Source organism: Halichoeres trimaculatus, unplaced genomic scaffold (genome assembly GCF_033239565.1).
Source record: "Halichoeres trimaculatus isolate MK-OKI-2021-1 unplaced genomic scaffold, fHalTri1.1 fHalTri1_scaffold_21, whole genome shotgun sequence".
NCBI lineage: Eukaryota > Metazoa > Chordata > Actinopteri > Labriformes > Labridae > Halichoeres > Halichoeres trimaculatus.
Genome location: NW_027437199.1, coordinates 9,784,599 through 9,809,838, shown reverse-complemented (window position 1 = coordinate 9,809,838; position 25,240 = coordinate 9,784,599). Strand labels below are relative to the sequence as shown.

Genomic DNA, 25,240 nt, shown 5'->3' with positions numbered 1-25,240 from the left:
AATGAAAAGATATTGTATTATTCGTAATGAGCAGTAAAATCAACTTTGTATCAGTAATTTTTACTGAAGGTAAAATAATGAAACACTCTTTTTTTCTATGTTATTTTCTATTGCTCTCTGCTGCAATTTGAATGTTTGCCTTGCAGGGATGATTAGCCTTTATGTGATCTCTGTGAATCAGACATTTCAGAGTAATTTCTTTCATTCAGACGTTATGAACAAGTCCTTCTCAGAAAGGGTGAAGGCTTCAAAAAATGAAGCGGTAAGGAGATTTTTCATCAGCTAAGAGAGAGGAGGGGATGATGAAGGATAGACGGAGGAAGAATAAGACTGAGTCGGAGGATCCAGAGCTGAGAGGACAGCCGGGCTCTCTGGTGACGGCTTATTCAGTGTGTTCCCAAGGTAACCACTGAACGTATTCACTCAGAACAAAAGAAATATCACTGGTCTGTAATTTTACTGTAGTGAGGCAGTGTTTGAGTGTGTTTGCTGCAATCATGGGAGAAACTTGTGCTGTGAATATTGAAAGCCATCATCGTCATGGTAGTATACATTATCATGCAATTACAGTAACGGAAGAGTAAATCACACACAGAAGGTTTAGAAAGACGTCTAATTAAGGCTGGAAGTGGCTGTTTATGCATACCTGTGATAAGCTGGAGAAGCCAAGGTTGCGGCAGCCGTTACAGGGGGTTAGGGCCTCCCAGAATCCCGTGGGGCCACAACTCTTGTCTGCTTCGTCCTCCTCCAAGGCTGGAGGAAGAGGTGGGGTTGGCCTCTGTAAAAAAACAATGTTTGGGAAATGAATCAGATCAGACATCACAAGTCATGAGAGGTAAAAGAGGCTGAGGTCAGAAAATCTTTGTGCTTGAGAAATATCAGACGCTGATGAAGGTCAGCGAGTGAGTTCAACTTTGACTTGTTGCTCTTTAGCGCTTGACCACCTCAAGCTGTCCTATTGAAAAAAGACCATCATAAATAAATAAAAAAGTCACCTTTTAAGCACTGTGTCAAGCTGTTGGAGCTTTTCTTTAATCACTGTGAGTCTTTTCACTAACACTGCAAAAAACTGAAATCTTATCAAGCGTATAACAATTGTCTAGATATACTTAATTTGAGCCACATTTAAATAATTTTTACAGAAAAATGTCTTATTTCAAGTTATTAAAAAACAAAAATAAGGTCTGAATTTGCTCTAAAATGTGCCTGAAACTAGAATGATATCTTAATACATGTGACTTTTCTCTTGTTCCATCGGCAGTTTTTTTGCCACTCGTTACAAGTAATTCAGACCTTTTTTGTCTTTAAATAACTTGAAAAAAACCCCCATCATATTAAGTCTAAAAAGACATTTTCTACTGAAAATAAAAAAAAAAATCACTTGTTAAGATTTCAGTTTTTTGCAGTGCAGTTTTGGACTATTTCAGCTCATTGTTTTGTTTTTTTTAGCCTGCTTGTCACAAAACACAATGAAAAACCTACAGACTTTTTGAGTAGATTTAGGGAACTAAGACTCTTAAAGAAGAGGTCATTTGAAAATAAGTATTCGATTTTCCACATGACAGCAAATGGAGCTCAATGACTTGAATAACGGTTGTCTTTAGACGCTGTAGAGCTTGAGAGTGGTTAAAAAATGAAGGTTTACTCATACATAATTGCACATGATGGTGACTGGACTTTTTCAGGTTAAATTTAACTCCGTGCAAAAAAACAGCACAAGTGGGCTCTTGTGGCTTTTTCCTCAAACACGTGGCTGAGTAACTCATCTAGATGCCAGGAGGAAATAGAGAACAAAGGTGCAGCGATTTTGCTGCGCAGACACCAGCACCCAGTGTCCTTTCCCCGGGCACTTCAGCTCCCAGGAGGCAGGTGTGCAGACAAGTTCTGCAGCACCAAGTGTCAGAGGGCAGACACAGAGCACCTGATGTCCCAGTGAACCATATGATGCAGCAGATTACAAAGACAGAGAGATGACTGCAGTGAATGGTTTGTAACTTTAAAATGCACAATAGGAACAAGGGTGAAACGGAAGGACAAGAGAGGAAAAACATGAATGAAGTGAATACTTAAAAGAAAACTGAATTGAGAAAGGGCTCATCAGGAGAGGAGGACAGAGGAGCAAAAGGGCACCAGCAAAGATGGAGATAGAGTCAGGGAATGAGGCTGAAATCAAAAGGTCACCAGTCGCTCCAGATTGCACAAGGCCGTCTGCAGCTCTGGGATATTGGCTGATACAAAACAGGCTGCAGTGCTTACATACACACACTGCACTGTACCATGAACAATAGCTCTCTACTGTAAAACATTATATTACTGAAGTAAATAGACACGAACCACAAGACATGCTTCATTCATTATTCATAAATCCCACTGCACGTCTGATCAATATTACATAAGATGTCTATGGGGAACTTTCAGATGCATGGATTACCGTGGGGGGCATTTACTCCAGTTAACTCAAGTGTCACCCTTTGGTGTTAACATCAATGCTTAAGTGAAAAAAACTGCAATTTCTCAAGCGTCCACTTGAAGCTGGCTCAAAAAGACAATGAAACCTTATTAGAGACCATAGTAAAATGCCAGCGTTAACTATGCCCATTTAAGCCATTCAAGCAGTCCAGTATTTGTCAGATTAATTTTAGCACTTCCACTGTTACATTCCCTTTCTTTCCTCTCCACCACTTTCTCTATTTCTATTCCTCCTGTTTTTTTTCAGAGACAGTTAAAGAAATTTTCACCCAGATTCATTTCCCCACACATTTAAAAGGTGTCCTCCTGCTAGAAGAAACTGTGAACCACAGTTTACTGTAAACACGACTCTCTAGTGACAACACAGCTGAGTGTCCACTTAAAGAAAAGGAAACCCATGTAAAGAGAAACTGCAAACATTCTTTAATCCTGATAATTCTTCATAAGTAGTTTAGTTTCTTGCATCTGTATGAACACTGGAGGGATTGCCATCAGTAATTTCTAAGGTGTTTATCAAGGCTAAGCTAAAGACTTTCATTCTGAAGCTTTACACAGGTTGACATTTTAAACCCTGATTGGGATATCAATAACAAGACTGATGAAACATCTTTAATTCAGTGACATTATCAGAAAAAATAATTCTAATCTGTTCAGAACGATTGCTTTTCTGCTTACTTCTTAGCATTTGGAAGCTAACATTAGCATGCTCAGAGATCAAACTGTTTAAATTTTCACCTGCCAAGTAAAGCTTTGGCTTTGAGCTAACTCTACTACAGTTTGATATTGAACATGATTTCTTGGGAGATGAAAATGAGTTAATTGCTAACGTGACATTGCTAGCGTGTAGTATCTAGTGGCTGAATTCAACAGTTTGCTAGCATTGAACTTGAAACCCCTGTCTAAACTGTCTTAAAACAGTTGAAATTATCACAAAGATGAAGAAAAATATTTTTTTTTAGTTAACAAAATGCAACACGTTTTTCAAGTTCATGAGATAACGTTAAAGCGACAACTGTTTCTGTTCATTTCACAGACAAACTGAAATGCTTGCATTGTGGTGGACATTTGGAGGCATCACCTTCAGCTGAGGGCCCTCATCATTTGTGATATTCAGTCTTTTTCATATTTAAAGCTCCTGTGAGGCTTTTTTTATTTTTATTTATTCATTTATTTATTTGCTGGTTATGAAATTACTGCTTATACTTCTTCATGGCATATAAAAACAAACATGACCATCAGTATAAAAACTGACTATTTCCTTATGGTAATCTTAAGTGTCTGAGACCACTGGTGGGGGTAGGTGCCAGTTAAGTGATTCATCATCTGAAAAGTGTCTCGATGAGTGATACGTTTGAATTATTTTTATATTAAAAACCCGACTTAGAGAGGTATCATTTTGTCCACTGGGGGCGCCACATTGGACACATACCAAAAATCCAACACGGCAGCTTTAAAGTGTCTTCAAACATATGATTATTATCAGACAATATTAACACTGTTAGATGACCAGGGACACATTTATTCAGCTCCACTGAGGAGATAAACTCAAAGCACTTATTTGTATACGGCACACGCATGCTCATCTGTTTTTATGATTTACACACACAGGGCACCAAGGTAATATTAGGAGCCAAATTCTTCCTGTGTGTGTGTGTCATCATGTTTTATTCATGTATAATAGACACATGGATTCACATACTAATGGCAGCATGTACACACAGCTCCCCTCAGGCACACACACACACCACACACACACCACACACACACCACACACACACCACACACACACCACACACACTGTGAATGCCTGTAATGGAATACAAATTGGTACTTATGGAGCGAGAAAGAGAAAGAGACAAGATGGATTGAGATAATTACAGCCTGAGTGAGCAGAAGCAGAGGTATGTTCAGTGTACATGAGTGTGTGAACGCCTGCTGCACTGTACGTAAACATCTCAGCTTGCTTTTGTATCACGCTTGTTTTCAGAAATGAAAAAAGATGATGAGCTATTGATCAGTGTCACAATATTTCTTCTCTGAGGTGTGTGTGTGTGTGTGTGTGTGTGTGTGTGTGTGTGTGTGTGTGTGTGTTTGTAGGTGAGTGAGGAAATGAGGAACAGAAAGGAAAATAGAAACAGACAGTCATATCTCGCTGGCTGCCTCTCACTATGGGGTCTAAAGACTCAGGTGGGGGGTCGGTGTGATAGAGGACCTCTTTGTCCTGCTGCATCTGACTTCCTTGATGCTGGGATTGAAAAAGCTCAGAGCTTCTTTGTCACGCTGTGCTTGATTGAAAAAATAAACCCAAGCTCTGATTCTCTGTCGGGCTAATATTGATAAAACTCGCCTATTCCACCATCAAACTCAAAACAACAAGGTTTAATCAGTTTTCTCTGAGGGGAATGTGGAGGCAGAGAGAAAACTGACATAATTTCCATATAAAAAGCGTCAAATTAAAGAAACAAGGTCAAGGAAACTGTGTCTGCAAGCTGTGAACGTCTGTTTGTGCGCAAATGAATGTTTAACAAATTCAGACAAGGACAACAAACAGAAGCTGTTTTTCTTTCCCAGTAACAACAAGTGAATGCTCAATTACGAGGCTGGCTTAGAGGTATCGGTTTGTCTAACACTGCCCTCTGTTGGGGAAGTAGACAAAGTGCAAGCATTTGTTTCAACCAGGAGTATGTTTCTGCTCACACACAGCGCTTAAACACAGTTTGTGGAATCATATGGTTTTAAAAAGGAATATTTTTATCAACTAGTGTTTCTTTTTTCCATGTACTTAGGGCACAAAAGACGTTGATGGGTTTTTTTCGTTTGTTTTTTGTTTTTTTGGGGGGGCTGTTCAGAAATGCCAAAATGAAGCTTCTTTAGAAACTTTCCCATAGTGCATGAACAACCGACTTGATGAGAATTGTTCTTTTGGAGGTTCTTCTGCCTGGAATTTGCTCCCAGCCAATATGAGACAAATCATTAACATAATTTCCCTTAAAAAGTCATGAAATACTGATGAATACTTCATAAATGTTATGTGATCACAGCAGTCAACTTCATACTCTAAGAGTCTTTGGTGCCACGTGTTTGTAATATCTTTATTTTTGTGTCTATTAGAATCATGTTACTTATGGATAAATGTTTTCATTTTTGATTTTTATACTTTTTGTTCTATAGTGATCCTTTGTGATTTTGGATAGTTGTTTATGTCCTCCTTCTTTGAGAGGACCCTAGGAAGACTAGCACTAGTGATGGGTACCGAATTAGTTACTTTTATAGGTACCAACCGAATTCTGTCAAACGTACTGGATACGGATTCACATAAAATCAAAAGGTACCATGTTTAGGTATCTAAATGCATCCTTGTGACTGAGGAAGTGGAAGAGTAGGCAATTTTCCATGCTGAACATGAACACAGCATTGCAAGGTCATATATTGAAGAAGAGATATGTTAAATTGAAAAAAAAAAAAAATTAACAAATCATCATTTTTTGCCACATAAACATAAAAAAGTTAGAAAAATTGGTACAGTTGAGTACCGGTACTGATTGCCAGGTACCATATAATTTCAAATGTGAAAGGTACCCATCCCTATCTAGCAATGCCACTCCAAATCAGCTCTGTATTGCACTTTAACATTTATATTTGCACTATTTTGTACTACTCACTCCATTGAGATCTACTGTTTCAATTGTTGTTTCAATCCAACATGATGAACTGTTTCTATCTGTTGTTATTTATATGTGTCTAATGAAAGTTAGACTTGTAGCTAACTCTGGCATACTAACATGGATGCTAAGCAAAAGATTTGAATTAATATGCACTGTCCCTTTAAATAATATTTCCACCCAACAAAAATAAATGACCTCTTCCAGCATTTTACATGTGGATAGGTTGCTGTACAGGTTGCTGTTAACTTTTTAGGTGACAGTAAGGTTTGAAAAGAGCATAATTATACTCATAAAACAAATAAGCCATAGTATAAATGACCTCAATGTTTGTGTCACCTCTGTATGATGAATGCTAGAGAAAAAATGGTTCTTAATATTTTTCAAACCAACAAAAAAACAAAAAAAATGTCAAACTTAAGTTTTTAGAATCCTAGTGTCACTTAATTTGTGAATGCTGGAAGCTTGAATATTTCTGAGGGCTTGTTTCCCCTTTAACTTCTCTCTTTCCTTCTCCTTTTGCCGCCTACCTTGGAAAATCATCAGGAATTCTAAACATGTTTTACAAAGTACAAGAAAAACATTTAAATTTTGCACGTATCCTTAAGTGAGCATTGTTTGTTGCTTTATTGAATCACACTTCACTTTTCTACACAAGTTCATATTTATTCAAAGCAATAACTCAACAAGATGGAGTAAACAAACCTTGACTCAGCGACTCAGAGTAAGCAGCAGTTTATGTAAATGTGTCTGGTCTGTGAAAGCTGAGCACTATACCTTGCCGACCCGGGTCAGGGTGCCGTTGGGTCGATCTGGCCGTTCCTCATCAGACAGCCGCCCGCTGCCGAAGCTGTCCATGGAGTGAGAGGAGATGGTGTGGCAGAGCTCTTCGAAGGAGTAATCCCTGTCCCGGCACTTTTTGATCTCGTGGAGCAGCTTGGACAGCTCGCTTGTCACAGCGTCATCTGGGGAAGGGAAAAGAAGAGAAGGAGAGTCAGAAATTCAACCAAAGCTGCTTAAAGCATCAGTATAAAGCTGAGTTGTTTTTTTTGTCTTTCAAACCATCAGCACAGACTGGATAATACACAAGTTCATATCCTTTTAGTCTGCTAAAAAGCACACTGTCCCCCGTCTGTCCTGCTGACTTGTCCAAAGTTGTGTTTAGGAACATTAGGAGGAGCAAACTGTACTAATCACTCTCTCCCTGCCTCCTCCTCTCTCTGTCTCGGAGGTAATTAAGGTATCTGCTGACAGACAATACAAGAGGAGAGAGGATCAGCAGGAAGAATGCCTGCTGCAGTTTCATTTTCCTGACACAGGGGGCAGTGCTGGACAGGGGAAATGATTTAGTGGAAAGCAGGTAGTAACTGATTTGCTCCACTGAAAGGAGCTGCATGCCTGGATTTAATCTGGTTTACTCATGTTACAAAAATAAATACTACTCCAGATTAAAGTAAGAGGTTTATTTTTATTCCACACAAGCAACAGAATCACAGAAAAATCAACTGAGACAGGTTCTGTTTAGGTCAAGAGTAGTCTTAAAGTATATGTTTGTGTGAATCATTGTCATGTCCTGGTAGAGATGTTTCAGTTTGTTATAAAATGTAACCATAAAATTTCCAAAGTGACTTGTTTTAAACATCTTTTCTGTTAATTTCATCCCTGAAATCTTGTTCTCTAACACTTTTTTTTTCATGGATTGAAATATCTCTGCTTAAAAAAAAAATCTTTCAGGAGTCTTAATTTGAAAGCTGGGATTTTCTAAGTGAGTCTGTACGAGGAGCTTGTCGATAGTAAGTGTATTAGCCACAGGAGATGTGAGTCAGCTCGTCCCTGTTATTGAGGAACCAGCTGTAGAACCAACCCAGATGCAAAGCTATTGATCTCTGCAGATTAAAGATCAGACCTGATGACTTAGCTAATGATAAAAAAAACTATAACGCTAATGGTGGAAATTCTGTGAACAAACTGAGGAAACCTTTATAAAACTGAGTTGTTCCAGAAGGAGATAGAAAAACAACTGATCACTAGAGATATGGGGGAAACTTCAGGAGATCAGAGAGATCCCAAGTTTCTTGGTAGTGCAGATGTGTAACTTATGATCCCATGTCCACAAACTAAGAGAGCTTCTGCTGTCACAAGCGGGACTTCATAACAGCAGCAACAGTGACAACTGCTGATTAATTGACTTCCTTCAACTTTTTAAAAGGAGATAAATCAAAAAATTGTGCGTGAAATACGTTTTTAAGGTAATTGCTTGGTGGCAGTTGCGCTTGTTGATGTATAATGACACAACTCATGGTATCAACACCATGTTTAGGTGCCCCCCTGTTGGTTGTGGCTGCCTCTTCCGATTTCTTGTCATTTTTTGTCTCTTTTTTGTCATCTTTTCATTTGGAGTGGGTCATTACTTTGTATGGCACATTTGTTGGTCATCAACACCAAACTGGTTTTGTCTTCAGTGATATTTTTACTATTTTTGCCCCTTGTGTTTGTCTGGAGATCCTTTAAGTTGGCATGGCCACATTGTTTACATGTAAAATCAGCTGTTTGCAGCCTGTAGCATGTCGGTGCTAACTGGTGCGAGGCCTGATGTCTTCCCACAAGGTGAGGAGAAGGAGGTGAGGACGACGTGCTGGCGATCAGGTGTGAGCTAAGAAGTGACGACATGGACCTGTCCTTCCATCCATCGTTATTGGGAACATAAGATCTATCTCCAATAAGATAGACAAGCTGGCTGTGCTAACCCAGCAACAGAGGAATACAAGAAGGCAGAGTAGCATCATGCTATTCACAGACATGGCTAACGGAGCTAACACTCAGCACCAATGCAGACAGGATCCAGGAAACAGAGACTGAACAGACTGCTGAAGAAGCTCAGTCCTGGACCCTGTGGAGGTGGAGGCTGGCTGACTGGAGAATGATGGACAAGCTGTCATCATCCATTTTCTTATGGACCTTTTTAAATTTTCTATACACTTTCTTACTTTTGTTTTCTTGACTGCTGCTGTGACTCCTGAAGTTTCCCCTCAGAGATACATTAAGTATTTTCTTTTTTTTCTTTTCTATTTACATTATAAAAATACACAGTGTCGGTTGCTGAAGGGGAAGGCTGACCTAGAGTAATAAATTCTTCGGATGTAGCAGCTTCAGATATATTCAGAAAAAAAAAATGCTGCATATTCAGTGTATTGGGCTAAAGTCAAGTTGACCTGTGAATCACCACAGCAGTAGCAATTGATAGCCTAGCTCTCTGCCTGGTTTCTCAACAAGGAGCTGACCAACTTCCCTCTGAGGCAAACACACTGAGGAATCTTATGTAAAGATTTGTAGATGTTGTATTTTGTGTTTACTCACTCTTATGTCTGAGGGAGGGGGAGGCAGAGGGCGAGGGGACAGAGGTTCGAGGAGCAGGAACGGGACACTTGCGCACAGGCTCCTCCATGAAACTCCTCCTCTCCATGTCATCCATCATGTATTCTACAAAGAGAGGAAGGGAGTCAAAAAGGGGAAAAGGTATTTTAGGGTGAAATAGTTAGGAGAAAGTGGGGAAAGAGACACAGGCGGTCAGAGGAGACTGAAGAAACAAAGGGAGAGGAGAAAGCATTTTCAGAGGGTCGATGTAATAACACGGCCATCAGCACGGTAAACAGCTAGTGCTGCATTCAGTTTGCACTTTCCCCCCCAATGCTCCAAATTTACTTCACAGCTTCTGCTAATAGAGCTCACTGCTGTTCATAAAAGCAAAAGAGGAGGATTATGTCGGGGGAGGAAGAGGAGGAAAGGCAAGTTCAGGTGTACGGTTGAAGACTTGAGTGGCATTAGGAGCTGAAAAACACACAAACAGCTGAAAAACAAGAGGCTGGTTTCATGCAGAGGCCTAATGAGGAACCTTATTAATGTCAGGGAAGTGTGTGTGTCGTGAATGATGGCATTCAGCTTAATTATCGCAACACACAAACTCTATTTGTGTACAATTAGACGAAGTATGAGAGTGTGAAAGACTTAAAAAGGACAGGATTAAAACATTTTGACAGTTTTATTCCTAAAGCTGGTTTATTGCAATGCATTGTGGTAGATTACTAGATGCTGCAGGGTGCAGAAAAAAGATCTCTAAGTGATTTTGACCACTAGGATGAGTCATGTGCTGTAAATTAATGATAATCTATCGGTAATTAGGTGCTTGTGGCGAGCAGAAAGCCCCTCAGCTGTTATAAAGGGAGTAAATGACAGGTCTTTTTCTCTTTGTGTATGTGTGTGTGTGTGTGTGTGTGTGTGTGTGTGTGTTTGTCCTCTGTCTCCTCTCCAATAGGAAATGGCATGCAGCTGATCTTTTTACTCAGTCACAGCTGTGTCCTCTTTCTCTCTTCCTCACAAACACGTTCGCTCTCCTATCGGAGCTAAAGTCCAAATCTCTTCATTTCCACCGTGTTATTATACTTCAACGTCTGCTTTTCCGGCTCCGTATCTGCCCTCACGTGGTTATCTGACATTTAGAAAGACCAACAAGTGGTCCATTCCTGTCTTTAAACCTGTTTCTATCTTGCTTTGACACCTTTTAGTATTTCAGTTTCAAAGTGTGGAGCTCACTGCAGTTTTTATGACAGCTCAGAGTCATAAAGGTACAGGGTTTGACGGACAGTCTTTTTTCTCTGAGGAGCAACAGAGTTAATGATGGCTCACATTCAGAGGGATCAAACTGCAACCATCATATTAACGCCTTCTCTACTCTGCATGTATCTGTTCATGATCACCTTCTTGGAGTTTTTTACATCTCTTTACATCTCTATAGTATTTTTGAGAGAAATATATCACATAAAACTAGAAAAGCACTCAGAGAGCACAGACCTCTGCCAAGCATATTGTGATCATCATGCAACACTTTAGTCCTACTTTAATGTTATACTCCCTTTCAGTTTGGTGTTAGTTGCAGGTTTGTACCATAATTTGTTACCTGACAGTGTTGAAAATTATAATGACCCAGTACATATTTCATATTCCGGATCTTAGTATCCAGAACATACTTTAACATCTGTCAAAACTGATGGTGACCTTGTCTTGTATTGTTTTGCAAAGTAATCCGACCATTTATCGTGGAGTTATATACGCATGTGGTGAAAACGGCCCTATCTCACAATGATTAAGAATCCTTTTAGAAAGTCCCTAGATCAGGACCTCCAAAATTTGACCACTTCTTCTTTTTCTCATTTTGAACATTTCTTGAAAATGTTCAAGAAATGTTCAAAAAACAAAAAGAAAAAACCCCCTCATTAATAACCTCCTTGGCGGAGGTAAATAAAACCCAAGCCTTCAGTGGCAAATTAAGCTACATGTTTGCGGATTATAAAAATAGAAATTGACCTGACTAAATTAAACCAACCCACCATTGGTCAGGTCAGTTAAAGAGGGGGTATTGTGCATTTTTTAGCCTTTATTCTGTCCCTCTAGCACCCCTGTAGTAGCTTTACGTGATTAACAGCTAAAATCAAATCCCTGGTTTTCTCACTCTGGTGTTTTAAAAAACCTTGATTTCAACCCCTGAAATACCTCATTTTTGCTACTGTCTCTTGAAGACTCCCCCCTCCACAAACCCTCTCCACTCTGATTGGCTAGTGCATTCGATGTCTGTAGAAACAGGGTTATGACCTGACTTTGGATTTTGAGGCCTACACCTTCAATGTGTCATGGACCTGTTAGGAACTCCTTACGTGGTGACCTCATCATTTCACCAAGTCTCGTTAAGGTCTCGTGAAGATCTCGTTCTATTTTTGGAACAGCCTGTTTCAACCAGTTTATAGATTCAGGGATTTCTACAACATATGAACATATAGTAGCTTGAAAATGTATCCCATCATACATAGTTTGAGCATCGTCTGGTATCTTATATCTGAGGTCAATTTATATCATCTCTTGGATCAATGTGAGTTCACCCTTCCATCTGTGCCTCCTACTTAAGACCGAGCAACTCTGACTTTTTCTCTTCATCCCTGCAGCCCTCCATTTCTATCCGTCTGTCTTTCTCTTACATGTTAACTCATGCCTTACATTCTCTTACAGATCACACAGGGACAGATAGCTCAGGCCTCCAAACCACAGATTACAGTGTTTGTACTGAGCCTCATAATCACCTCAGGACAACGCTGTCTTTAAGGAGGTGCAATCTGGAGAATCTTTGGCTCCCTGGGGAATGTGAATGAACTCACACTAACAATCATTGGTAACACACTAAACACACTGGAGTAAACATGAGAGAGAAGAAGGCTTTTAATGACAGGTGGAAAACCAAGATGAGGAAGTCTGACGGAAGAAAGTGAGAGAGCTAAAATTAAACTGTTTTCCTCCAGTTGACAAAAACTCACAGGGTGTATCAGTGAGAATATCTGCACTGGGACAAGAGCTTAACCTTTTGAATCTGGTTACATGAACAAATCGTGTGTAGGAGCTCTATTGTTCCTTTAGTGAAGAATAAACATCCTGACAATCAAGGTTGTTCACTTGGATTACATCCGCTCTGAACAAAGATCGCAACAATATCCATTTTCTCAAAACATACAAAGGGACGTTAACAGAGCAGTGTGTACGATTTAGCATTTAGCAGAGTAGACTGAGTAAAAAGGTTTTATAGGATTTGTAATTATTTTTAGATTAATGTTTTATCACCAAAGTATGGCAATCCTTTTGTTTTTGTTTACCTAGAGTGAGCTTTATGTATCTAATAGTACCACCATGTTTCTACAGTGGCACAGAGTGGACAAACTAGTCCCCACGGATGTCAAATTAGCTTTAATATGTAAAACTTGGTAAGCATTTAAAACATGTCAGAAAAAAACAAAAGGCATTTTGAACATCATTACTGAATCCAACAAGAAGTCAGGCAATTTAATTTTAATTTCAAAAAACTGTTTCTTTAAAGAGTGGGTATTTTTTATCTTCTTTTAATTAACACAGCCAACTTGGTACCAAACACAGTTGTTTTACAGCAACTTTTCTCACATTGGGATTTTATTAAATCCTTATTTAGGCCTTTGCTTGAAAGCTTCATTTTAGCTACCACCACTTTAAGTCTCCCCACTCCCCAAACCCCCTTCCCTCTGATTGGCCAGCTCACTGTAGGCCCATCAGGGTTACAGCTATGAGCAGACCTTGGTGTTGGAAGCTCATCCCTCCAACGTGTCACAAACCAGTTAGGAGATCCTTATACAGTGGCCTAATTTCAACAAGTCTGTCTGTCAAGTATGGAGATGGTGCCATTTTCGAGACGGACCATTTTGATCAGTTTACAGATTCAGGGATTTAAACAACATGTGAATAGGTAGCGGTTTGAAAATCTGCACTCACTGGGTGTAAACATCAAGCATTGTTACTTTGTATTGACGTTTGAAATATAAATGAGCACAGTACCCCCTCTTTAAGCGAATTAAAAAAAAAAAATCTTGTGCAATTTTTATGTTTGCATGTGTGTGTGTTGGAGTTACCTTGAATAACAGCAGTGATCTGCTGGGATTTCTGTGCAGGATGTTCCCTCAGGATGTCCAGAGCTGTTCTCCCCTGGCAGTCCCTCAGATTGGTGTCGATCTCTGACGCACAAACACACACACGCACAAGTACAATATAAGAAACACTGTGCGTAAACAGCAGGTCAAAGGTCAAATCACAGCACCCATGATTCAACTGAACAAGAAAAACCTTCTTGAAAGAAATCTTGTGTCGTAGACACACGCACACAGACACACCCACTCACTCATCAAACTGCAGTCAGCAAAAGATGAATGAGCTACAATCACCAGAGGATGATGTAGATTTTTATTAATTCATGAAGATTTTTCCTCTAGGAGAGAAGGCGTGCTTCGTCTAGTTTGGAGATCAGTTTCTTCTTAACTGGGGACACACTCATTCACACTCAAACTCACTAAGTGACATCAACTGACACATTAAAACAAAAAACAGACACCAAGAAAATATCAGCTGACAAACACAGATACCCCCACAGTCTTTCCTCCACCTCAAGTCCTCATTTACCTGACTGTAAGCCTCTCTAATCCCTTCCTGTGCTCCCAAATTCAATTCAGCATGAAAAAGAAATTGAATCCCTGTCACTCTGCTCTGTACCATGAGGTGTGAGCAGAAAAGAAACACCAGCAAGTCGTCAAATTTAAGTTTCTTCTTCATTATTTTTGGCCATTTCACTGCTTTTCTTGTGCTGCTTACCCAGAAGACCTTTCTGTTTCTGTGCTCTGGCAGCGTAATTATCCAGGATAGAATCAAATCACTGTCATCACACGTTGTTGTTATTGTTCCTATTTATTTATTGTTAATGTTGTTATTGTTGTTGATGTTTTTGTTATAAATGTTGTTCATGATTTTAGTAGTTGTTTTTATTGGCAGTTTCATTTTTTAAGCGTTTTTGTCAATGTCTATATTGTCATTATGGGTTTTTGTTGTCTGAGATGTTGTTGATTTTTTTTGTTGTTGTTAATGTTTGGATGCTGTATTTGATGATGTTTTTTGTTGTCCTAGTTGCTGCTGTTGATGTTTTGTTAATATTAATGCTTTTGTTGTTCATGTTGTTTTTTACTTATGTTTTTATTTTTTTATTTTGTTGTTCTTGTTAATGTTGGGATGTTGTCTTCATTGATGCTTTTTGTGGTTGTTTTTATAATGTTAATGTTTTGTTGTTTGTTTATGTTGTTGCAAGTGTTGTTTATGCCATTGTTTATGTTTTTATTATCATTGATGTTGTCATTGTTTTTGTTTTGTTTTTGTTGTTGTTGTTGTTGATGATGATGCATCTGATAACACAGATCAAAATTGCTGAACTAAAATTAACATTTCATAAAATAAACTGCATCCAAAAACATTGCTAGGAGGAACGTCTTAGTTTTTGTATATATTAAAATTTATTTGGCTTTAGCAAAAACTACTTAAAGTAGCTGTTTTGCTCCGTTAACAACACATGCAATCTTGTGTTGGCTTGTTTCCCACAATCCCACAGCACCTGAGTTCTGCTGATCGAATGCAAATTGGCTAAATGGAGTCAAAGAGGATTGCTTCTACAAATTTTTTAAAATCACTTTACTTAATCTCTTCCTTGAAGCCAATACAGGTTTGAGTACTGAGTAGTGAAACAGTGGCTTTGGATGTCAAGCAATTTCCATCACAATGAGTAAGTTCAATCAGCTGATTAAAATGTCAAAAACCTGGGATTCACACACAATCTAACAAGCTCGTTTAAAAGGTAAACATGTTTTATAAAGTTATCATCTGAAAAGTCTTAAACTCACTGATTTTATATGTAATATCCCCCAGCTGACCCACTCTAAAGAGCATGACTGACAATCAAAGGCTGTCGGCCAATCCTGACAACATCCCAGAAAAATACACACACAAAGTTTGACAGACTGTGGTTAAAGTTCTGTGGTTCAGGTCAGAGCAGCACAGGATGTTCATAAAACTGCAGCCAAAGGAATATGGCCACTAACAGGAAGTCATGCAGGAAACAGGAGGTGCTCAGGAAAATGGGAGGTGGGGATTGAGAAGCAATGAAAGGACAGAGTGAAGGGGCAAACCTACTCTGAGTACAAGAAAATTTAATATGATTTAACAAGATTTGTCAAAACAATTAAATCATGACAAAGTTCATCCCATGTAATGCGTCTTCCAGACTAAAGTCTTTTTGTGTACACATTTATTTTTGTATGCCCGAAATGGACACTTCAGGAACAGCAGTTTATCTTACCTCCACATTCATTTTTATTTTGAACTCTAGAGGTTACATGTTGGCCTCTACTCAACGCCACAATCTTTGAACAAGCTACGAAGTTGAGGCATCACACACTGCTTCTGCAACTTACCCTATAGCAACAACAAAAAGGCCAAAACAAAGCTAAAGCAGAAAGTCCAGGATTTTATGACAGCAGACAGGCGCCTGGAGTTCACTCGAGGGTGAAATCAATCCACAAAAACACGTTGAGCATCCAGCCACAGGTCAAAAAGAGATGTGAAAACAAAAGAAACACACAAAAACAAACACAAAACACACAAACAAACAAGCAGACTGTGTTTCTGTTATCTTCAGAGTGTGTTCAGAGGCCCACCTGAGTCAAGCAGAAGGCGAACTACATCCATCTTCCCAAAGAGAGACGCCTCATGGAGGGCACTGCCATTCTCTGTCTGAAAGAGAAAGAGTGTGTGTGTGAGTGTGTGTTAATATTCCATCACTTTAACAATTGAAAACAGCCAAAAATAGACGGTACTAAACCACGAGTGGATTGAGAGCATGAAAGGCATGGCAAAAAAAGGCCAAGGATTAAAAAAGGAGCAGGACAGCGAGGTTTCGATTTGATATGTGTTTTTCACAGAAACAGAGATTCAGCAAAATTAGAAATAAGAAACACATCCCCTCGCCTGGAAACAGCATGAGGCCGTGCTGATTTCAGATCCTTACACAGGCAGGAGGAGCTGGTTTTCCTCCTCAACCCTCGAATCAGCCCCAGTGCTCGTAATGAAGATGTTACTGATACAGATATGATGCAACACTTAGAAACCAGCACAGGGAGGGCCGTGGTAAAAGCTCCTTCTTGGACGAGCAGTGATGAGAGGGATGATATGCTGACACTGGGAGCTTAAGTTTAGCTTCTGGGTGTGGGAGGAGTTAGAAGAACGCTTAATGAAAAGCAAACAGGGGACGATTGTGCCACTGTCTTTCATGTACTTGCTTGTTATTTTTTTGTGTGTTCACTTTTTTTGAGCACAAGTATGGGGAATAACACACAGGTTTCCCAATATTTCCCTGAACCACAGATGAAGTTATTGCACAGAGAAAGCAGCATAGAGAGTCAGAGCTGTAAAAACAGATCTCAACCAACGTTTTGACAATATTTTTTTCCCAGTAGTGTAGTTTTGTTTGTGAGATTTTGCAACTTTAGGACTGAAACATGAGGAGAACTCCTCCAGTTTCCACTCTACCAGGAGAAAGCAAAAACAAACACAGTCTCATAAAACAGCCTTGCAATAAATCTGCCTTTCTTGAATCACGTTAGCGCTTCTACATTTATATACTCGAATTTAGTGGGAAAATATTGGAAACGCTTGTCAGGATAATGTAATACAGCGCAACTGAGAAACAAGTAAGCTGGAGCCATAAGCCAGAAATGAGTCGTAGAACTTTCATAACGTTGAATTTAGTGGAAAGCTGTTGTATTAGAACACATTTATTCTAAGGATTACTCACATCCAATATCTAAATCAACTTTCTTTTCTCCAGACAGGAGAAAATAGATTTTAGTCATTTGTGTAGGTAGCATCTCTGGAAAAACATGGACTTCCTGTGTTGAAATGAGAGATTCTCAATACATCACTGACAAAAAGGTTGATTTTAAAGAGGTATTCCATTTATTATCATTATTTAACTCCAAAATGTGTGCTTAAAGGTCCCATATTATGCTCCTTTTCTGCAGTTTAATATGGATCATTGATTTCTTCATGAAACCGTAGCAACATGTTTTGGTCCAAAAAGCCAATAAATCAAGCACAGCAGCATTGTTTCCAGGCTCTCATAGCCCCTCTGTTCAGAATGTCTGATTTAGTGGGCGTGACCTTCACGCTCTTCTGCATCACTGAGAGGGGCACCACGAGCTTTGAGTGCTCAGTGTTTAGAAAACAGCGAAGTTCATTTACCATAACATTACAGCCTAAGACAACAGGCTAACCGCAGCTAAAGTTATCATCCTGAAGCTAACACAGAGACAGGGGGGACACTGAGGAAAAGCTCTTACTTCTGCTCCACAGCACACAGCATTTAAAATACTCACATTTCCAGGGTCAGAGGTTTGTTGGTGGATGGTTGGTAATGCGCCTGGATTCAGGACCAGTGTATTCACTAGCCCTCTGTTGTACTGTCCAAAGTTGGAAAAGCAGTCGGCCGTGAAGTGACTAGCACACACATGCACAGTTTTACTGAGTGTAGCTGGCACATTTCCTTGATAAATGAACTCTATTCTATGTGGCTGTTTACAGCCAAAATCATAACTGACGTCGACAAATCCCCAAAATCCAAACAGCTCATTTTAGGTCAGGATTTTATATTCACAAGCACTACTAAGTGCAGGTTTTGTCATTAAGTATCACATTTTGTGGGCTGGGAGGAAAGCCAAAGACCTAAAAATTTAACTAAAAGACTTAATAAAGTGATTTTTGCATAATATGGGACCTTTAAAGTCAGTACGAAACATCCCAAAAATGAGCCATGGCAAAAAATTTATAAACCCAGTGTCAAGATTTCTGTAAGCCCTTAGTGAATATATGAAATATGAATGAAGGTGCATCTTTGCTAAACGCTTAGCCTTTTCTTTTGTTCAGGTGTGCATAAAGTACAAACTCAACATGCTGCCCTGTGCGTCCTGCGTGAAGGTAAAACAAGCAGCAAACACAACCTGAACTTAGAACGCACGCTCGCGCACACACAGACATGATTAAAAGCACACACGCAGCAACAAACACACGCTGAATCTGCCACATCCTTCACGCTTGGCTCCCTGACAGCACGGATGAAGACCTGGATTGAAACAGAACTCCACGACTTGATGAAGACAAATGATCTGGAGGGGAGCCAGATCTGCTGAAATGAGGCCGGGAAGTACAAATCAACACCACGCTGAAGGAGACAGACACACTCGTGCCATACAGGGAAACTTACTTTGGGTGATCTACGGCGAAAAATATCCAAAATACGCCGTGCAGTCATTCCTACATCCTCAAAAGGTCAAATGTCAAACATCCTGAGGTTTAGCAGGAAATTATAATAAAGAAAATGTGTTTTCAAGTTTGTAAGCTGGCTTTATCAAAATGCGTAAGCCTGTGTCAATAAGCTCGGTTTCTGCTCACATTCAAGTGAGAAGAAGTGGGAGTTGAGGAAATAAACCCCACACCCACACTTGCCCTATTCACCTTCCCGCCCCTACGGTCATCTCTATACCACTTCCCGTCCCGTTTCCCATGCCGATTGTGTGATGATGTCATGCGGAAACAAGGAAGGCCGCTCTGGCTCTCTAGGAGCTTCCTGGAATTGAAAGGCAGATGATTTTCTGTTTGATGGCTGCTGGCAGAGACGCAGCAGACGCTGTTGATGTTTAGATGAATGTACAGACGGCATAGATGAGGCAGTCGTGTGTTTATGAGTGTGTGTCAGTGTGTTTGTGTGTGTGTGTGTAGGTGTGTGTTGATACTAAACTTTTGCCCTGCGTTGGCTACCTGCCAATTCACAAGAAGGTGCTACCATGAGGCTTTCCCCTCGTCATTATAAAAACAGAAAGGGGGGGCTTTTATAAATTATTCATTCACACTCACACAGACCTTGATGGCTGGACTCCAATTACTGACCTGTGCAAACACTTGCCTTCTCCCTCTCCTCTCTCTCTAACACACAGACACACTTGCATACACACACACAGTACCAAAGTGCTCTTCACTCGTGGCAATTGACATGGTGGTGGCCATCTGTGAGTTGCCTGTAGCGTCCACTCTTAACGTCAACAGTATGGCTCAAATAGAAGAAGGCCACAGGGAGGACGAGGGGGACAGGGAGAGGAAGGGAAAGTATTTCTATACTTAACAGCAACTGGAGATGTTGAAAGGTTGTACTGATTGCATGTGTGATGCTTTGATTTAAATACATACAAAATTACAATCTCAATCCAGATGCCTATAAACTCCTATTAGGGTCATTGGGGTACTTTTTTTATTGGTAAATTATGAAACACGTTGAAACCAAAAAACAATGTTTCAATATGATCAAGAAAGACACACAACATTGTTAGCAACAACATTAGTAACTTAAAGATGCTATGATGAGGATCTGTTTTAATTGCACTCCCTCGCCACCTTCTAGCGTGGAGTCTCACATACTTTGTTAATTACTTTTAGCGAGGTGTGTTTGTTTTGGAATTAAATGGAGATCGGATCGAAACAAATTTTATTTGTTCAAGACAACTTTTTACTGGATACAACGCGCTGAGGTAAGGTATTTAAAAGTACAGCTATGTAGCGCTGCAGTTTGAAGTGTGACATCAAGCAAATGTTGTAGCAGTTGGCTATATGTTAGCCTGGTGCCCTGACATATCTGTAGGCTAACATGACAACAAGAAAACACTGTCACAGTCATCTACCAAGCAGAGCTAACATAACCTCACTGTTCATTTTATTGATAGACTTTTAAGTTTGAAGAGACCACTGCAAAATAACTGCTGACTGTGGGATTGAAAGGACATTAGCACAAACAGTTTAACCTCTGTATATTAGAGTGATACAGTCCAAGCTAAAGGCTAATTAGCCTTTCTCCCGTTTAGCTTTTTTCTGCTCTTCTGTCCTTTTTCTGTCTGACAGTTAGGCTCCTGTGTCCACCATCACTACAAAATTAGTCACAGAAATCGTTTTCAGCAGAGAAATACACCGTTCTCTGTGTTTTATCTCTTCTCACTATTAAACTTCATCAGCCGGTGTGGTGTTGTCATAGAGACCTAGATGTGCCATAGATCAATCCGATCCTGGTCAGCCCAATGTACTTTGTTTAAACAGGAATTAAGCCCATATTGACTTAATTTTCCTATCTTTAGAACAAATACAAACAAATTTGCCAAAAAAAAAGTTTCTCAAACTAAGCGATTACAGTTTCTGTTTTCTCCACATGGGGTGCCAAAACTGTCATTAGCCCTAAAGTTTAAACATAAGATACATACAATACAAATAAAAGTTGTTTTCTCCAACAGAGGCACAGTTGTTTCTGCTGTCTCCACAGGGGGCGCCAAAATCACACAAATATATTTCCTCAGAGGTGCTCTGATGTTAAGTACATATATGGGGCCCTTACACCAACGCAAAAACGAACGTATGACACAAAAATAGTCTCCCTAAAAGGCAGAAATGACAGTGTCTACTGTGTCTGCAGGCTTATCCTTATAGGATACAAATACAATACACTTGGTACATTACATAATTCTCCTGTTAGAAAAATTCAGATCAACAAAAGAGAGCAACTCGTCAACAATGAAGAATATTTTATGAACTATTATCTTAATTGCCTCTTAATTGGTTTTTCGTTGCTAGGCGCTACCCAAGTAGCTGCCTGTTGCAGCAGCTCTCTCGTCTTTGTCAGTTTCTTGTATTTTTTTTGTCTCTTTTTCGTAATCTTTGTATTTGGAGTGGATCATCACTTTGTATGGTTCATTGTCGATCACGGACACCAAACTTTTTGTGGCTTCGGCGATATTTTTTACTACTTTTCTCCTGTGTTTGTCTGGAGATCCTACATGTAACCATGGCTGCATTGTTTACATGCAAAATTAGCTGTTAGCAGCCTGTAGCATGTCAATGCTAACTAGTGTAGGGCTTGATGATTTCCCTCGAGCTGAGGAGGAGGAGGTGAGGACGACGTGCTGGTTCTCGGATGTGAGCTGGGAGGTGACGACGTGGACCTGTCCTTCCATCCATCGTTGTTGGGAACGTGGGATCTAGCCCCGGGGGATGGACGAGCTAGCTGTGCTAACCCAGCGGCATCGTGCTGTTCACGGACGTGGCTGACGGAGCTGACATCGGACGCCGGAGCCACATTGGAGGCGCTTCGCCTGCTGTGAGCAGACAGGATCCAGGAGACAGAGACTGAACAGACTTCTGGGGAGGCTCAGTCCTGGACCCTGTGGAGGTGGAGACTGGCTGGGCTGGAGAGTGGTGGACGAGTGGTGGACGGGATGTCGTCATCTAATTTCTTATGGACTTTTTTTGCACTTTCTATACTCTTTCTTACTTTTGTTTTCTTAAATGCTGCGGTGACTCCTGAATTTCCCCTCGGGGATAAATAAAGTATTTTCTATTCTATTCTATTCTATTCACAAATAAAGCCTCTGTGCTCATGGATGCTTCTAAACTGCATGTTTCTGTGTCGTGCAGGACACAAAGTTAAACTCACCAAGAGGAAAGTTTTTGCTTGTAATAGATTCATGATATGTGCATTAGGCTGAGCTGTAATGAGGAAGAAAAAAGGAAAGATGGAGCTCTTTCTTTGCTAAATGTTTAGCTAAATGAGGCAGAGCAGAGTTAGGAGTAAATATGACAGACCAGAGATGTCTGAGGTTTGTTATCGCAGCAAGAGAAAGAAATTCAGAGAAGAGAGAATGAAAAATAGAGAGTGAAACAGAGAGCAGCAGTGTTTATAGTGGAGAGGACAAGCCATATCAGGGGCTAGTAGTGTTCATCTTCACGAGACACATGGAGCCTCAGGCCAAATCCCTGCAGAGAAACACAGCCGTCCTCTTCAGATCAGAGCAAGCACGCACAATCACACACACACACACACTCACACACACACTCTCTCCCAGCCTGCATCAGGGACAGAAGGCAGAGAAGATGGGTGCAAAGCCGCTGAGTCACGCATCTCTTCACAGAGAGAGCACCAAAACAGCTTCCATATCAAGCAGGTCAGGTTGTATCTGTCTTTCCAGGGATGACATACAAAAACACACGCTTGTGCTCAAACACACACGAAAACAACAGCTGTTTTTCTCAGCAGGTACAAAATTATGTGCCGGGCTCTGCAGTACAGGCCCTGATGTGACAATGTATACTTTTAAACAGCAGTTTTTTCGCTCTATTAGACCCTCCTCTGTCTTTAACTATGGAGCAGAGAGCCTTTTTACACGCTTCATCTACTGTTAGTAATCTGTGCTTACACAGCCTGCGAGAGGACGAACGCAGCATCTGTTGTGCCGTATGTCTTTGAAGCAAACGAACATCAAGTCAGATCAGAACTTTGAGTCTCAGATTCACCCGTTCTGTGCACAGTTACAAAGGATGTTTAAACTTTAAGACCGAGGGAGATTCCTTTAGCAAAGCTGTGTTTATTCAAACATGTGCTTCAGAAGTTCCTTTTTTCTGGATCCAGACTCTTGAGCTCTCCGAGACTCAGCCCTGAAGCCCTTGAAGGTTCTTCTATTTCATCTCTTTAGAATTCAAGCATAAAGTTAAAATGTGTAAGATCAAGGTTGAAATAAAGTGTTCAAAAATCATACCAGATTAAAGTTATACAACAACCGTCAAATTTAAGCCAAAATGTTACAGGAGAATGGAAGTAAATTCGTAATGTTACTATAAGGTTTTAATGAAAGTCAAAATAATGTTTCGCTGGAAGACTGAAGTCAAAACAAAGTTGTAATGTCAGCTGTCGGCAGCCTGCCTGTGGACTGTTTTAACTTAGATTTGAATACAACGTCTTATAGATTCTGCAAGATGTTTTACATCTCAGTACTTATGGTGTCAAAACTGTAGTTTTTTTTTTGGTTGACACCTTATTTGACCCACTTGGTTGCTCTATGATCTCTCCAGTGTTGATACCATACCGTCATCTTTCCATTTGCGGTCACACACACAAAAAAAAAAAAAACGAATCGAAGTGAGGACAATTTCTAGGTGTTCTTACGTCACGAAGTAAAGAATAGTTATAGTTCCAATACGTTTTGAGGTTCAAAGATCAGGGTGCCACCTTTACAGAGACCAAACTTTTGTATATACTCCAGAGAGTTCAAGAACAACATCTAATTTAACCTGGGTATGAGTTACACAGGTGTTTTTGGCTTAAGGGATTACAGTAAAGAAAAGTTGTTCATTTTTAAGATTATAGTCAAAAAAAGGATTTTTGTATGAACTTAAAGTCAAATAAAGGTTTAATGGTAAGAGAAATGCAATGTTATTATATGGGAAAGAAGTCCTAGACAATGTCCATACGTAGCCGGGTATCTGGAAAACCGCACATATCTTGATACATTTACGCCTGTCATCCACACAAGACTGCAGCTTTACATCACTAAAAACAATGTTTTTACTCCGGTTCCTGTAGATGCCAGGAAACTGATTGGCTGGCACGGGTTCTACGTCTAGAAAACAGCGAATTTGCCCGCTGCGTGTGGACGAAAGCATATTTAAAAACGAATGAGGGGGCGATATTCAGTTTTGAAAATACCCAGCTACATGTGTACAAGGCCTTAATGACTTCTGAATAATCTAAATATTTAGCTGAATAAAAACTCTGACATCATACATTGGAGGACATCAAGGACAGCTGACAAACTTGCAAACATCAAGTAATACAGCTGGCTAACGTGGTAAGGGTAACATTTGATATTTTTGAGCTTACATTGCTGACAGCACCTGAAGAGTTTGAATTAGTAACCAAGTTCAGACTCCAGCAGGCTGCAAAACTACCACAGAGCATGTAGAGGTTTAAGATCGAGCCTGTGTGGGGGCTGAAGAGAACAAGATGTACTCAAAGATTGAGCTTCTCGGAGACGAGACCGAGATTGGAGATAACAGACACCAGCTAAACCTCAAACATACGCACAGGATCATTATAATCAGTGAGGACAGAACTCAAACAGGATGCTGAGTGACTCTGTTTCTAACATTAAGACAAGCCAGCAAAGTCAAATAGTTCAGTTTGTCAGAGGAAACTGTCCCGAGAGGAAAGAAAACAGAGTTGAAGAGAGCAGCAAAGCGTGGCTGTATTTTGACAAGGCTTCACAAAGTCAAATGGCCCAGAAAGAGTCGGGACAAAGCTGCGTTCAATCGTCAGTCTGACTCGGAATACTCGAGAAGACAAAATGTAAATGAGCGAAGACGAGAGCCTGTCCAAACAGCGTGACAGTGAGGGTGCAGTAATGAAGCAGCATGGTGCGTAAGTGGAGGGAGACGAAGGGAGCGCTGAACTTTCAGGACCTCTCCGGAACACCCTGTCCTCTTCCTCTTCCTCTGCTTCCTCCTCCTCTTGCACTCTCGATCTCTTCCCCCAATCAATTATTCATCCCTCTCCACCGCCACACCACGGGAGGCTCACACAGGCTCACACAGGAATAGAGAGAACACACACTTTCAAAAGGAGGATCTGCCAAACATTTATGCCTGCGGTGTATTATATTCACAGAAAACAAAGCCGTACCGCTTTCATTTAAAACACAAGACAGCAGCTTCTGAAATATTCACATAGAGCAGAGACGGTGGAAGGAAGGAGAAAGGAGGAAGGAGATTTGGAGTCACAGAGACTTTGAAAGATTTACTTCGAGAAGGGGACG

The 25,240-nt window shown here is 40.2% G+C and overlaps 1 protein-coding gene across 4 annotated transcripts in view; it reads right to left on the bottom strand.

Annotated features, from left to right (window-relative positions):
- anks1b (ankyrin repeat and sterile alpha motif domain containing 1B) overlaps positions 1-25,240 on the bottom strand; it is a 276,356-nt gene that overhangs the window by 151,703 nt on the left and 99,413 nt on the right. For 3 of the 4 annotated variants that reach the window (XM_074698643.1, XM_074698642.1, XM_074698641.1), the window contains exons 6-10: positions 16,226-16,301; positions 13,607-13,708; positions 9,489-9,611; positions 6,909-7,096; positions 647-778 (exon numbers count right to left, since the gene is read on the bottom strand). In XM_074698643.1, coding sequence (XP_074554744.1) covers positions 647-778; positions 6,909-7,096; positions 9,489-9,611; positions 13,607-13,708; positions 16,226-16,301 — 621 coding nt within the window. Of the gene's footprint in view, positions 1-646; positions 779-6,908; positions 7,097-9,488; positions 9,612-13,606; positions 13,709-16,225; positions 16,302-18,825; positions 18,889-25,240 lie in introns of those variants that run through there. The other variant, XM_074698644.1, reaches the window with a different exon arrangement.